The 15,105-nt window shown below is 30.1% G+C and overlaps 2 protein-coding genes across 2 annotated transcripts; both read right to left on the bottom strand.

The window, feature by feature from the left end:
* Positions 1–2,565: 2,565 nt before the first annotated feature.
* Positions 2,566–4,408, bottom strand: LOC107416713 (7-deoxyloganetin glucosyltransferase-like). Its single transcript, XM_016025239.4, has 2 exons — positions 3,751–4,408; positions 2,566–3,605 (listed from the first exon to the last, which is right to left on the bottom strand). The coding sequence occupies exons 1-2, from the start codon at positions 4,259–4,261 to the stop codon at positions 2,686–2,688; spliced, it is 1,431 nt and encodes a 476-aa protein (XP_015880725.3). The 5' UTR covers positions 4,262–4,408; the 3' UTR covers positions 2,566–2,685.
* An 8,580-nt stretch (positions 4,409–12,988) lies between these two features.
* LOC107406887 (7-deoxyloganetin glucosyltransferase) lies at positions 12,989–14,841 on the bottom strand. Its single transcript, XM_048471351.2, has 2 exons — positions 14,217–14,841; positions 12,989–14,075 (listed from the first exon to the last, which is right to left on the bottom strand). The coding sequence occupies exons 1-2, from the start codon at positions 14,746–14,748 to the stop codon at positions 13,141–13,143; spliced, it is 1,467 nt and encodes a 488-aa protein (XP_048327308.2). The 5' UTR covers positions 14,749–14,841; the 3' UTR covers positions 12,989–13,140.
* Between the last annotated feature and the right edge of the window lie 264 nt (positions 14,842–15,105).

Genomic DNA, 15,105 nt, shown 5'->3' with positions numbered 1-15,105 from the left:
TTGGCTCTTGTTATGCTGTTAAAGTTAAATTTTAATAAAAATAAAATACAAATGGAATAATTGTAATTTTCAAAAAGAGATGTCCCTCTGTCGGTCAGTCCAAAACAAAAATAATAATAATAATAAAATAAAATTATAAAGGGGGGGAAGAGAGAGAGAGAGAGAGAGAGAGAGAGAGACGTATCCCATTGAACAAAACAAACCCCGTGTCCCAAAAACGACTTTCATGGTACACCGAATTGGATTGGATTGAAACGCATGTACTACATGTTTGCAGCGTTTCGTGTTGACTTGGATAAAAGGACTCCAAGAAATATACTTTAAATTTGTTCTGGTTTTTTTTTGCATTGATATTATAAATGATGTTTGAAAATATTATTTTCATCAAAATGGATAACGTTGATTATCATCATTATTATTGTTTATTTATTTTTTATTGTATAAATAGTTATACCATTTAAACTTGTATTTTTATTATTAGAAAAATAGTTGTTACTATTAATATATTTTTATTATTATACATATATATATATATATATATGATATTGAAGATAAGTGAAATTGAATTCAAATCATTATTTGAATAAATAATGGCTTTTATCATTAAATTTTCAGATAGAATTTTTATGATTATAATAATATATACAAATATATCAAAGATCCAACCAAAAACTAAACAAACAACAATAATAAAAAATAAATAAGACACTTAAGTGGAGAAGACCATTAAGGTAAAAAATAAAATTTTTGCAAACAAGACTCTTGCTTTCAGTGGAGAAATTGATTTTGATCTGGTATAACTTAATTATAAAAGATTTGAGATTTGTGGCATATGGACAATGGAGCTGACGATGGAGGCTGACACATGACTACTATATTGTATTTTTCTTTTTTGGTAATAACATGAAGACTATAGTCATAAGTGAAGAAGAAAGACAAATGAAAACGCCGACTGAACACAATGAATTTTCATGGTCAAAATATTATGTGCGGCGGAGAAAGTGCTGCATAACACGTTGGTACCAGGGCGGCTCTAAATTGGCCAGCTCACTATCAATTTATTTTTTTAACATTTCATTATCTTTGACATTGTCGTTCTTTCTTCCTTCTTCCGCTTGGCTTTTGGTTTCTGGGTTCCTTGAAGGTAAAGAATTGTCTCTAACTTCCAAACCCATCTCGCTCTATCGTTCAATCAAAAAACTGTAGAACTTTTGATTTATATACACCTTTCTCATATGGAACCGCACTGTTTATACCCTACCTCTGTTTCTTCGTATTGACCTTATTTTTGGCTTTTATATTCGGATGGGAAGCTGGTCCAAAACTAGCCAATAGATGAAATTTTCTGTTTAGATAAAGGAACGCTTCCCTCTATTGAAAACATAATTTTAAAAAAGGTTTAAATACAAAGGTTAATTTTTGAAGTAGAGGAAATAGAAAGAAGAAAAGGAAAATCGGCCATGGCTTTCAAATGCATGGTGGGAATAGATGGAAGGTGAAGATTGACATTGTTTACCTTCAAGATTTGGTTTGCACGAGGAGATCGAAAAAGCAGAAGCCATGGAAGAAGAAAGGGTGCTGCAAAAAATTTAGTTTTTCAAAAATAATAAAAATCAAATCAACTAGGATGGTAATTAAGCTGGTAGTGATCTAGCAAATATTTGACAGATGATATTAGAGCTTTTTGAATGGCTTCATGTATTTGTTAAATTTTACTTTCTATATCCCAAAAAAAGAAAAAAAAAAAAAACCATTAAAAAAAACTGATCTCATAAAAACTGATGTGACAAGGAAGAAATTAGACACTGTCAAAGTGCCATGTCTTTGGAGAGGCTTGGGAGTGGTTCCGGTGAAGCTATGGATGATGAAAATAATGGCTTCAAAAAAATTAAAACTACGCAGAAGAGAACAAACTTAAAAAAAATAAATAAATAATAAATAAAAAAGAAACTTTCTTCCCCCCTTTTTTTTTTCAGTTTGGTTTCTAATAGCCACCTTGGAAAACCATTCCTGGAGCTGTCTTTCGAATTTGATTCTATATGCTAGTATGCTCAAGGTTGATTGCTTTTAGTAAATTTAAATTTTTCTTATTATGTTCTTCATTCACTTTACAGATCCTCTGCATTTTTTCCTTCTTTTCTTTCGTTTTAAACAAATAAGAGTCGTTTAGAATAATACTAGCTCATTTGGTACTGTTTTGATATGCAAAATTTTCTCTTGCGCCGGATAAAATAGCATTATAGTATACAATCCCTCGTTCAAATATAGCGTAATACAACAAACAACCTACACTTGTTATTTATTTATTTATGTTAAAGAACAAACTATACAAGTACTAATGATTGTTGCATTCTCAATTAGATTTCTATAGCAATATATATGGTGCAATGTTCAGTGGTCTCTATATATGCATATATAAAAAAAAAAAAAAAAAAAGTTAATCGATGCTTCGTCACCTGATAACGAAAGAGTATTTTTCAAATAAAATAGTATTATTGCCAAGTGATACTGCTCATACGTGTTATCAATTCAAGATACCGGATAGAGGAAATTGTGTAAATGATAAAAAAGAAAACAAAAAAAAGGTATTATTTTCGAATTTTTAGAAATATAGAAACTATATTTTTGCTTCTTAGAACAGATGGCAAAGCCAATTTATTATAACCTTAATTTAGTATTTCATATCTAAGTATTTTTAAACATTTGATTCACCAAAGTGTCCAAGTTTAAGGAGGAAGAACCATTTGGAGCTGTAGCTTCTTGGACCAATTTCTTACACTCCAGTGCCTTACTTTTCAGTTCTTTGCCTTTCTCTTCCTCCATCAACTCTCTCACAAGTTTTTCAACTTCATCTCTCTTGGCATCATTCTTTATCTCCATGCCTACTCCCCATTGCTTGCAAGCATACCGACAGTTCGTTTGCTGCTCGGCGAAGAAAGGCCAACACAGCATAGGCACTCCAGCAGATAAACTCTCAATGATTGAATTCCAACCGCAGTGTGTCAAAAACCCTCCAACTGATGGATGATTAAGGACTTGTTCTTGTGGACACCAACTAGCTATAACACCTTTTTCTTTAATTTGATCTGCCAGTTCAGCCGGCAAAACAGCTGATTCACCGATAACCAAATCAGGCCTAATAATCCACAAGAAGGGTTGGTTGCTATTCGCTAGTCCGAAACCAAACTCAACCAGTTGTTGCGGAGTCATTACCGTTGTGCTTCCGAAATTCACATACACCACCGAGTTTGGTGGCTTTGTTTGGAGCCATTGGAGGCACTCACTGTCTTCTTTCCAAAGACTGTATCCAACATTAATCCCCTGATGGCTATTAGGTATGCGATCCAGAAGTAGTTGGAGTGGACCAATCGCGTAACAATGAGGAATCGTAGAAGAGATAGCTTCCAAAACGTCTCGCTCTAATGCATCAAATGTTTGTATAACAACTGCTGTTGCTTTATGAGCTCTATCAACCGCTTCCCTTAAGAAGTTAAACATGGTTACGTCAGATGGATTTGCACCTCGAAAAAATGATGGCAGATCCTTTAAACGTATGTCTTTCATTCCAGGAATCCAATCTATAACGTTGTTTAGCAACCTATCATCTGCAAAATTCACCAAAAAAAGAAAAAAAAAAGAAAAAGAAAAAAAAATCAGCAATGTTAAAATGATATATAAAGTAATGATGTTAAGCTTTCGTGTATATATATATATATATATAAATGGTGGTAATTCAACACTCTGCACAACCTTTTAGCGGGAAAAGTCCTTTTTCCTTCAGAACAGAATATTGTTTGACGCCCATGAAACCGCAAGCAGCGATAGAAAAGAAAAGCGCCACGGGGATTCCAAGTTCTTCAGCTGCTGTAATGGTGAAACTCATGAATCCGTCCGAAACAATGCAAGTGACAGGGGGAGAGCAGGAAGTGAGTTTGTTGAGGAATGGACGCAAGAAGTTTGTTCTGACAGATTCACAAAGAGAAGTGATGTCCTGGGTGGCATCACCGTCATCATCATCATCGCAAGGTGGTAGGCCATCGGGAATGGTTTCGAACACAAAGTCAGGCAAACCATCCAAAGAGTTTGGGCCTAAAGATTTGAGAAAACGTTTGTGGTTGAACTCGGTGTTTACAAAGGTTATGTGGAAACCTTTGAAATGAAGGAGTTTTGCAAATTTAAGCAAAGCCTTGATATGGCTTTGAAAAGGCAAGGCAATGCATATTGCATGAGGTTTACGATCACCTTCTTGCCTGGAACCCATTTGATCTATGAGTTTATCTTTATGTTAATCACCTTGTGGTTCTACCATTGCGATCCATACTTATATTCTTTTAATGCCATGTTAAATCCTTTCCTTATATCCAATTTTATCTAGGATTAAAAACAATAATAAATAAAGAAAGAAAAAGGGTTTGACCAATTAAATAAGAGTTTTGAATGTATTTTCTGCCAACTTTGCTTCATGTCATAGGTGTAATTTCTAAATGTCACCTGTTATGTGATCGGTATAATTTATAGTCTTGTGAACAGAATAATGTAAACAAGGTTTTTTTTTTTTTTTTTTTTTGGTCACGATGTGAACAAAGCTTGTAAGTAGCTCATATATTATTATTTAAAATGACAGTTTTATCTCATATTTACTGATATCGATTAACCATAAATTTATTAAAATAAACTCATCAAATTAATTTATACTCTGTTCTCCAAAAAAGAAAAATAATAATTATACTCTTATTAAGATTATGTTACTCCAACTATTCAATTACATGACGGTAAATTTGTCAAAATTTGTACACTTTTGGTTGCTGTTATGCTGTTAAAGTTAAATTTTAATAAAAATAAACTACAAAGGGAATAATCGTAATTTTCAAAAAAAGATGTGTCCCTCTGTCGGTCCGTCCAAAACCAAAAAAAGAAAAAGAAATAATAATAAAATTATAATGAAAAGAGAGAGAGAGAGAGAGAGAGAGAGAGAGAGAGAGAGACGTATCCCAGTGACCAAAACAAGACCCTGTGTTTCAAAAACAAAAAATAATAATAATAAAAAAATTATATAGAAAAGAGAGAGAGAGAGACGTATCCCAGTGACCAAACCAAGACGCTGTATTAAATTTATACGGCGTTTAGTGATGGCTTGGATAAAAAGACTCAAGAATTATATTTTAAATTTGCTCTGGTTTTCTCGCATTGATATTATAAATTATGTTGAAAATCTTATTTTTATCAGTATAGATAATATTGATTATTATTATTTTATTATTATTATATTTTTATTATTATATAAATAGTTATACCATTTAAACTTGTATTGTTATTATTAGAAACATAGTTGTTCCTATTAATATATTATTATTATATATATATATATATGTATATTTAATATTGAAGATAAGTAAATTTAAATTCAAATCATTGTTTAAATAATGGCTTTTACCATTAAATTTTTCTGATAGAATTTCTATTGTTATAATTATATATACAAACATTTCAAAGATCGAAAGAAGAATTAAAATAATAATAACAATTAATAAATAAGAAACTTAAGTGGAGAAGACCATTAACGTAAAAAATAAAATTTTTGCAAGCAAGACTTTTGCTTTCGGTGGAGAAATTGATTTTGATTTGGTATAACTTGATTATAAAATATTTGAGATTGGTGGTACAGGGACAATGAACCTGACGATTGGGGCTGGTGGTACATGGACAATGAACCTGACGATGGTGGCTAAGACATGACTACTATATTCTTTCTTTTTTTACTTTTTTTAGTAATAACATGACGACTGTAGTCATAAGTGAAGAAGAAAGACAAATGAAAGGACTGACTGACCACAATACCGCGTAAACCCAAGAATTTTCTTGGTCAAATTATTGTGTGCGCACGGAGAAATCGGGCATCACACGTTGGTACCATCTACCACGGCATGTCTAAATTGGCCAGCCCACTATCAATTTATTTTTTCAACTTGACTAGTAAATTAAATAGATCAAATGATTAAAAACAAGAACAAACCAAAGAGTGTATTTAATTTAGAAATCAGGCATAACACGTTGGCACCATGGCATGTCTAAATTGGCCAGCTCACTATCAATTCATTTTTTCAACTTGACTAATAAATTAAATAGATTAAATGATTAAAGAAAAAGAACAAACTAAAATATGTATTCAATTTAGAATTTGAAAGATTTTAAAAATATTTAAAAATTTAAAGATATCAAATTTAGATTTTAAAATAATCTATACAAGTCCAACGATATTAAATTTATATTTTAATGAATTTTATAAAAAATTATTAAAATCTAGGTATATTCAATTAGAATTTTGTAAATTTTTTTAAAAATCTAGTAGTATCAAATTAATTTTAAAAGATTTTAAAAAATAATATATTTTAATGGATTTGAAATGATTTTAATAGTAAAATTATGAAAAAAATTATTAATATAAAATCCAGCATTTCTTATAAATTGCTTATGAAATTTATACGATCCGTCAAATCTATTAAAATCTGCAAATCATTTTAAATGTTCTAAAATCTAAATTAAATATATCCCATTAAATAAGTAAAAGAATTCAAAAACTAAAAATGAACACAAATGAAAAATGAAAAGGTAAAGAGAAGTTTATAAAGGATTTTTTTTTAAGATTTTGAGGTGTCCAATAAGCAGATCCTCATCCTCCTTTATGCAGGCACTAACAAAAGCTTCTAGATAACTAATATGTTGCAATATTTAGGAGTTTTTAAATGTAGGGCGTGCCACCAAATTAATACTTAACTGAAGGAGAATAAAATAAAATAAAATAAAATGAGTTGATAAAATAATTAAGCAATTGTATTAGAAAAAAAAAATTCTAAATTGGGTCGTATTGTCTTAAAACAATAAAAGGATTTTAATAAAATAAAATCTTAATGACAAAATAAAAACACAATCAAGAAACTTGACTTTAAAATAAACAGATCAAATGCCAATAAAATAACAAGCTAAATAAGTAGAACTCGAAAAGCTCAAGAACTAATGAAGAACACAAACGAAGAATTAAAGAAAAGTTTGCAGAGAAATTCTATAAAGATTTTGAGGTGTGAAATAATACAGGCACTAACAGGAGGTTCTAGATAACCGATAGGCTTGATAAGCTTGATCCTAATAGCTTCAATTCTTGATAAACTTCCCCAATATGGATAATATCATATATTTATCCAATATTTGCATATTTTATAGAAATAAATAATTGCAGATGAATACTCAAATCTCCAATTATTATTTATAAATAGTATCTTCGTTCGATTCCAATTCTATTTGATAATCTCCATTCAAATATAAAATTTATCATCATCCCAGATAAATTTTATCTCTATATAAATAATCTGCAAGGTCAATATATCTTCAAAAAATATTATTTTTCGCTCAAGCAATATAAAAGGGCAATTTATTCACACTATAAAAATTATTAAATACATCACATTTTACATAAATCCACATTAAATTTTATTTTTCTTCCTACATTAATAAAATATGTCAATAGCACCTTTTTTTATTATGTTTTTGGCTTCAATATTTGGTCTTCCCTTCCTATCTTATATTGAGGATCTACTGTATTAAATATTCAAAATAGAAGTCCTTACCAATATTTTTTTATTTCTAAAAGTTGGTATTAAAATGGAGAATAAAATGCAGTTTTTAAAATTGTTTTATGAAAATAACAGCCTCGTGGTGGACAAAATGTTACTAACAACAATTTAAAATTAAAATAAAAAATAAAAAATTGAGGTTTGATCGGTACAGTCTTCCATACGGATAAATTGTTATTGCTTATTTTTCAGATTTTTTAAACAAATCTAAAATGAATAAAGCTAGAGTTGTTAGCCAATGTACACATGTTATTATTTGATTAATTTATATTTAATTATACATATTTTTTTAAAGATTAACTTATTCATTTTTAAATTATATTAATATGTTAACCAATTAAATAATGATACATGTATATTTGATAAAAAACTTAATAAATTATATGAAATTTGTAGTACTACTCATCCAAAATAATTTGGTAGACTATATAATATCTTTAATACTAAACTAAAATAATTAAGAGAAATAAAATAAAAAACAGCTTAAAGAAGTTGAATTATCATTATATTTATCTTGTAACACTCCTTTAGTGCTCTTATATATAGAGGTGAAATATTTAAACTTATTTTTAAATCTTTACATGTGTTTTTGGTAAGAATCACAAAGTTTTAACCATGGGATCTCATGAATTTTTTTGATATTAAATTAAATTACCAAATTTTCAAAGTTTGAGCTTATTGGATGGATCATTATGATATTTGTACTATCTTATCTGTGAATAAATTATATAAGACAAAGTATATGCGTATCTAGGAATAATCTGAATAAAATGTTACTTTAACAAACACGACCGCTCAAAAAGATAAGGCATTTATCGTGGTCTGAGCATTAAAAGGAAAATATATATAAACGCATGATTAAAATTGACGTTGAAATGTTTTTTTTTTCCTTCTTATATATGAAAATGAAGTTAATTTTGTTTGTAGCTAGCTATATCCTTTTTCAACTCTACTTGCACATCTTGGCTTTGGTTTTTAATGGAAAAGAGGCATGAAAAACCATTTAATGGCAGGCACATAATCATTTATCTTTTTCTGTTTTTCACTTTTAGTTAGTGATGAGATTTGATAATTAGAAAAAGCTTACATTAGTTACAAGAATTTGATTTCAAGTTGTAAAAATTGATTTTATTAGGATCTTTGGCTAGCCTTATTGACTTTATCAACATTGTCATGAAGACAATGAAAATCTGGCTACAATACTATTGTTTGGCCGGAGAGAAAAATCAGTTATGAAAATCAATTAGATATATGTACATATACAATGCTACAGAGTCGGATTACAGACTATTCCTCCAGTGGCTCAAATTCATTGTCCTTATTTGACATTGAATGTACATTGCTGCTGACAGAGGTTAATTTGGTAAAAATATGTCTTCTATATGTTGAATATTGTCTTTCTACTATAAGTTGAATATTAAGACTTTCCCTGCATTTTTCCTTTTCTCACAAAAGAGAGAATCCAGCTGAATACTATGTGTCTATATGCATTATTGCACCTTATTGGTTAATTTATGGGTATTACTATTTGCTATCATTAGTGATAATTATTAATTTATATGATAAATTTTAATTAGGATATTTAATTATATTATTTTTATATTAAAATTCTAAAAGTGAATTCTTTAATGTTAAAAATTTAAATTATTAATGATATGTAAATTCTATTAATAATCATTTATCAATAATAATAAATAATATTTTTCTTAATTTATGAGAACTTTAGTTATTATACGTGGACACATTTGGATAATAGTTCCTAAATTCTATACTTTGTTATCTCCATTCATGGTGGACCCGAACAATTGATTACTGTGCCACCCTTTTAGCATTCCAAAGTATAAATAAAATTAATTAGTGATAATTCTGAAAAAATAAAATATTTATTAAATTTGTTTAACAAATGTTAATATTTAATTAATTTATTTTTTTAATCACTTAAATATTTAATAGTTCATTTTTTATATTATATTTAAGTTATATAAATATGTTCATCAATAATATATTAATATATGTTATTTATTAAAATATTTTTTACCAATATATAAAGCTATTATTTTTATTTTTTTATTATAAATATATTTTAATGAAAAATATTTTTAAATCAAATTTTAAGAATGTAAAAAAAATAAAATAAAATCTAAATTTCAAATTTGGCGTAAGTTTTAAACTGGAAATCCAAGATTGGCACTCCAGTCAGAAGCCCAGCTCAAAGTCCACGGAACTTAATATTGGGACTTAAATTTGGTATATGACCTGGTCCAACCTAATTTAAATTTACTTTCTCCCCTAAAAAAAACCTTGTCCAAACTCAAATTTTTGGGCTTACTGGATTTGGCAGCCCAAATTTACGCCTCCAATAACAGTCCTCCACAGTTAACCTACTCAAGGCACAAAAATGTAGATATGAGTAACAAAAGTGGATTTACCCAAAAACAAAGTGGACAAAAGTAGGACAACAAAGTAAAAAAGACTTGGGATTTAGTGTCATAGTTATGTCAAATTAGGTCTTTTCCCACTCCTTTTTCTTCAATAATTGTGTCCTCTTTGGCATAGACAAGGATAGCTGCATCATAGCCAGATTTTACTATTATATTTCTGATCAATGGGACCAAACGGATGCTAGTTCTCAAACTAAAGAGGGTCGTGGTATCCCTGATCAGCAGAAATAAAATAAAATCTAAATAGAAAATCAAGTGATCTAAGAAACTAGTATAATAGGGGACAATGGAAAATAAACAGGGCGATTTTTATGAGTCAACAGCAGTCATAAATTAAACATTGATCGAAAAAATGAATGATGAATTGGGGCCTGAGGCAGAAAAAGAATCTTGACAAATTTCATGATTAAAAAACAAAAAAAAAAAAAAAAGAAAAAAGAAAAAAAAAGGATCATATTTTAAAGCGACCAATGTTAGTCAGACTCTGAAATGTACGAAACAATTTGGAATTGGTTTCGTAGGGTAAGACCGCTGGATATCATAACTCCAACCTATAAAAACCGTTCAAATTAAATTGCAAATTGATATGCTTAATTGATTTATTCAATTCTTTGCTGCATCTCTGGTCCAAAGGCTTTATAAGCGAAGATATGATATCTAAAGGACTGTCCTAAACTATTTCCAAGTTGTTTCGTACATTTCAGAGTCAGACTAATATTGGACGCCTTAAAATATATATATATATATATATATTTTTTTTTTCGATCATGAAAAATATGTTAGAACTCTTTTACTACATGCAACAGGGCTTAATTCATGAATTTTTTTGTTTTTTTATTTTTTATTATTTATTTTTATATTTATGAATGCTTAATCCATGATTCCTGTTAACGTATAAAAATCGTCCCCGTTTATTCTCCAACGTCTCCTTTTATACTGGTCTCTTAGATCACTTAAGTTCCTATTTTGATTTCATTTTATTGATGCTTATCGGGGGTACAACGACCATCTTTAGTTCGACAACTAACTTCAGGTCCAATTGTACATAAATATAATAGTAAAATGTTTCATCATGTAGCTATCCCCGTCTATGCTAAAGATAGAACAATTATTGAAGAAAAGGTGTGGAAAAAGACCTTAATTGACCAAACCCGGACATTAAATCCCAGGTCTTTTTCTCTTTGCTATCCTACTTTTGCCTACTTTTTGGTAAATCTATTTTTGTTCCTCATATCTACATTTTGGGGCCATGAGAGGTTAACAGAAAAGAGAAACATATATATCAATAATTGATTTGATTTGATTTTTGATTTAACACTAGATTATCATATCCTCGAATTTTTTTTTTTTCTAGCTTTGATTTATTTCTGAAAAAAAACAGGAATTGCGGAGGACAAGCTTTAAGATATATATATATGAAAATTCTATGATGAAGATGGTCCGCATGAGAATCGCAGTATTAGTGACGGTTTTTCATAGTATTAACGACGGTTTTTTAGAAAATCGTCACCAATATTATGAAAAATTGTCACCAATACTGTGGTCCGCATAAAGACCGTCCGCATCATACACGGATTGTGTATATATATATATATATATATGGTTAGCTGTAAAAAAATATGTTGTTTTTAAGGGTTGCTAATCATTCATTTCCTACAGCAGCCATAACAAAATAACAAAGATCTTGTCAAAGATTTATAAGTTTGGTACGTTCAATGGCCACTAAAAAGACACTAAAATAATTATTTACCATAAAAAAATAGCAACTAATTAAAAATCATTTCTTATAACTACTCTTGAGAAGTTGGTCAAATTTTCCCCTTTATTTTCTACTCCACTCTTGTATACGTACTGCTATGTAACATGCACTATTAACAATTAACTTCATATTATCAATACAGTGTTTTAATATTAAAAAATAATACAATTAAATATTTTAAATTAAAATTTGCTACATAACTTGATGATCATTGAATTGATATAATGTAATATTCCATCTTCATTGGAGAACCGTTGGACTAGATACTAAGTTTGATTTGATTAATAAAACAAAAACTATAATCCTTATAGTTTGATTTGTCTAAAAGTTTCTATATTAAATTTTTAAAATTTATATTATTTTTATTCATAAATTCAAACTCAATACTATCTTTATTGATAAAAATAAAAAGAAAAAAAAATCATTACTGACTTTATATGACTTTATATATTGTATCGGATGCATTGATAATTAAATCAATTGTTATTTGAATTTAAATATAAAATATAGATGAGATGTAGCAATACATTTAAAAGTTAACACATAAAAATTGTTATTTATACTTGAACTCACAATTAACTTCAGAAGAATGGATGTAACAAGCATATCACTAGGCTAATCTCATTGTCATATTTCAATTTTGTAATGTCAAAGATTCTTTTGTTAGCAAACATAATTGTTAATTTTTTTAAATATGAAAATTTAATTTTCTCTTAAGTCAGAATATTTAAAAACTAACTAGTTCAATTAATCATTAGTGATATAATTTTGTATGATTTTTCATTGACAAATAGGTTGGTCCAATTAAATTTTAAGATTAAAATGATAGCTAACTTGAAAAATTTAATAAAAATAGATTAAACAATTAACTAAGCAATGATATCAAGTGGGGTTGACTTAATTATATCCAAGTACATGACATCATGAGTTTGAAACACTATACCCACCTCGCAATACTAGATAGAGCTATCAAATTTATTTATCAAATTTTAGATGTGTCAAATAATATGACTGCGTGTCAAACAATTTAGTGAGTAGATCTAGAATTATTGTAATTGATGCTTCCAGGTAAAGCCTTTAACTCCAGATTCATAATGGGAAGATCATGGTAGTTGGATCAAAAACCAAAAAAAAAAAAAAAAAAAAAAAAATTTGCGCGCTCTTTGCATTAATTCAATTATCTAAGACAAACACCACTCAAAGAAGTAGAATTTCACAAACGTTCAAGACACTACCATTGATTAGCGAATAATTAAAAACATCCAAATTAAATTTCAACACACAACAAAAAGCAATATTTTTCTTGTTCCATTTACTGTTTTCTCAAAACCATATTGTTTACCAAACTATCAAAGTTTTTGGAAGAAGAACCTAGTGGACCAGTAGCTTCTTCAGCCTGTCTCTTCCACTCCATAGCTTTGCTTTGCATTTTCTTACCCTTCTCTCCCGCCATTAACTCTCTCACAAGCTTTTCTACTTCATCTCTCTTCACATCATTATCAATCTCCATTCCCACCTCCCATTCTTCGCAAATATATCGGCAATTCGTTTGCTGGTCGGCGAAGAATGGCCAACAAAGCATAGGCACTCCAGCAGATAAACTCTCCAGGATTGAATTCCACCCACAGTGTGTTAAAAACCCTCCAATTGATGGATGACCGAGGACTTGTTCTTGTGGACACCAACTTGCTATTTGACCTATTTCTTTAACTTGGTCTTCAAATTCAGGTGGCAGAACAGCTGACTTGCCTACAACCAAATCAGGCCTAATTATCCACAAAAAGGGTTGCTTGCTATTTGCAAGTCCCATACCGAACTCAACTAGTTGTTGCTGTGACATAACTGTTATGCTCCCAAAATTCACATACACTACTGACTTTGTTGCCTTTGTATCCAGCCATTGGAGGCACTTAGTGTCTTCCTTCCAAAGACTGTATCCAAAATGCTTGGAAATGTACTGTTCTGGTAATTGATTGAGAAGAAGTTGAAAAGGGCCAATTGTACAGACATTAGGAGTAGCAGCTGAGAGAGCTTTCAAAACATCTTGTTCCAGTGCATCAAAAGTGTGTATGATAACTGCTGAAGCTTTATGAACTTTCTCGCTTGCTTCTTTTACGAAGTTAAACATGATGTCGTTGGGATCTGTAGTTCGTAAAAAGGTTGGAAGATCTTTTAGTCGAATATCCATCATTCCTGGAATCCAATTTATAACAGTGTCCAGAAACCCATTTGTTAAGCACTCGTGATCTGCACCATTCAATATAAACATATAATCAGCATAACCTGGGCGGTGATGACGATCATTAGAGATAAAAATTATATATATATATAGCAAAAATTTTATTCTAGTGCATGACATCACCCAACTTAATTCAATATTTCCAATACCTTTCAGAGGGACAAGTCCTTTTTGCTCCAAAGCTGGATACTGACAGAGCCCCATGAAAGCACAAGCAGCCAAAGTAATCAACATAACGACAGGAATACCAAGCTCTTCAGCGGCAACCACGGTGAAAAACATGGCCCAGTCAGAAAATATGCAAGTCACCGGAGGACTATCATTACTATTACCTGCACCGGTGTCATTGAGTTTCATAACGAGTCGACGAAATGGAGGCAGCATTAAGTTTTTTCTAATTGAATAGCAAAGAGAAGGGATGTCTTGCGTTGTGTCTGCGTCGGAAGGAGGGAGGCCATCGGAAATGGTTTCGAACTTGAAGTCTGGGAGGCCATCGAGCGAGTTTGGACCAAGAGATTTGAGGAAACGATTATGGTTGAACTCGGTGTTAACAAAGGTTATATGAAAACCTTTATGGTGGAGGAGCTTTGCGAGTTTAAGCATGGCCTTGATGTGGCTTTGAACTGGATAAGGAATGCACAAAGCATGAGGCTTATGGTTTGCTACTTCTATGGAACCCATAGTTCAATTCTTGTGGTTTCGTACTCTGATATTGATAGTGGTATATATATCTCTAGAATCGCTAAAGGCATAAGCTGCCCGACGTCGTCAATAGATGATTGCTGTATATTTATGTACCGCTAGTGCTAGTTTGCTTCTACTAGTTGTATCTGTCCTGAGAAATTAATGGTAATAGCCCCACTCCATCTCCTGCCTTAAAGGTGTGTATTGTGTAGCACGCTCCATATCAATTAAGCAATTTCATTTTTTTGTTTTAAAAAAATGTTACTTCAATTAATGGCACCACCAGACAGATTTAATAGCACCACCAGACAGATTTAATAGCACTTTTTTTTCTTTTTTCTTTTTTGTTTTTTT

Source organism: Ziziphus jujuba, chromosome 4 (genome assembly GCF_031755915.1).
Source record: "Ziziphus jujuba cultivar Dongzao chromosome 4, ASM3175591v1".
NCBI classification, from domain to species: Eukaryota; Viridiplantae; Streptophyta; class Magnoliopsida; order Rosales; family Rhamnaceae; genus Ziziphus; species Ziziphus jujuba.
Note: the sequence above shows the minus strand (reverse complement) of the source record. Positions and strands in the feature narration are given on the sequence as shown.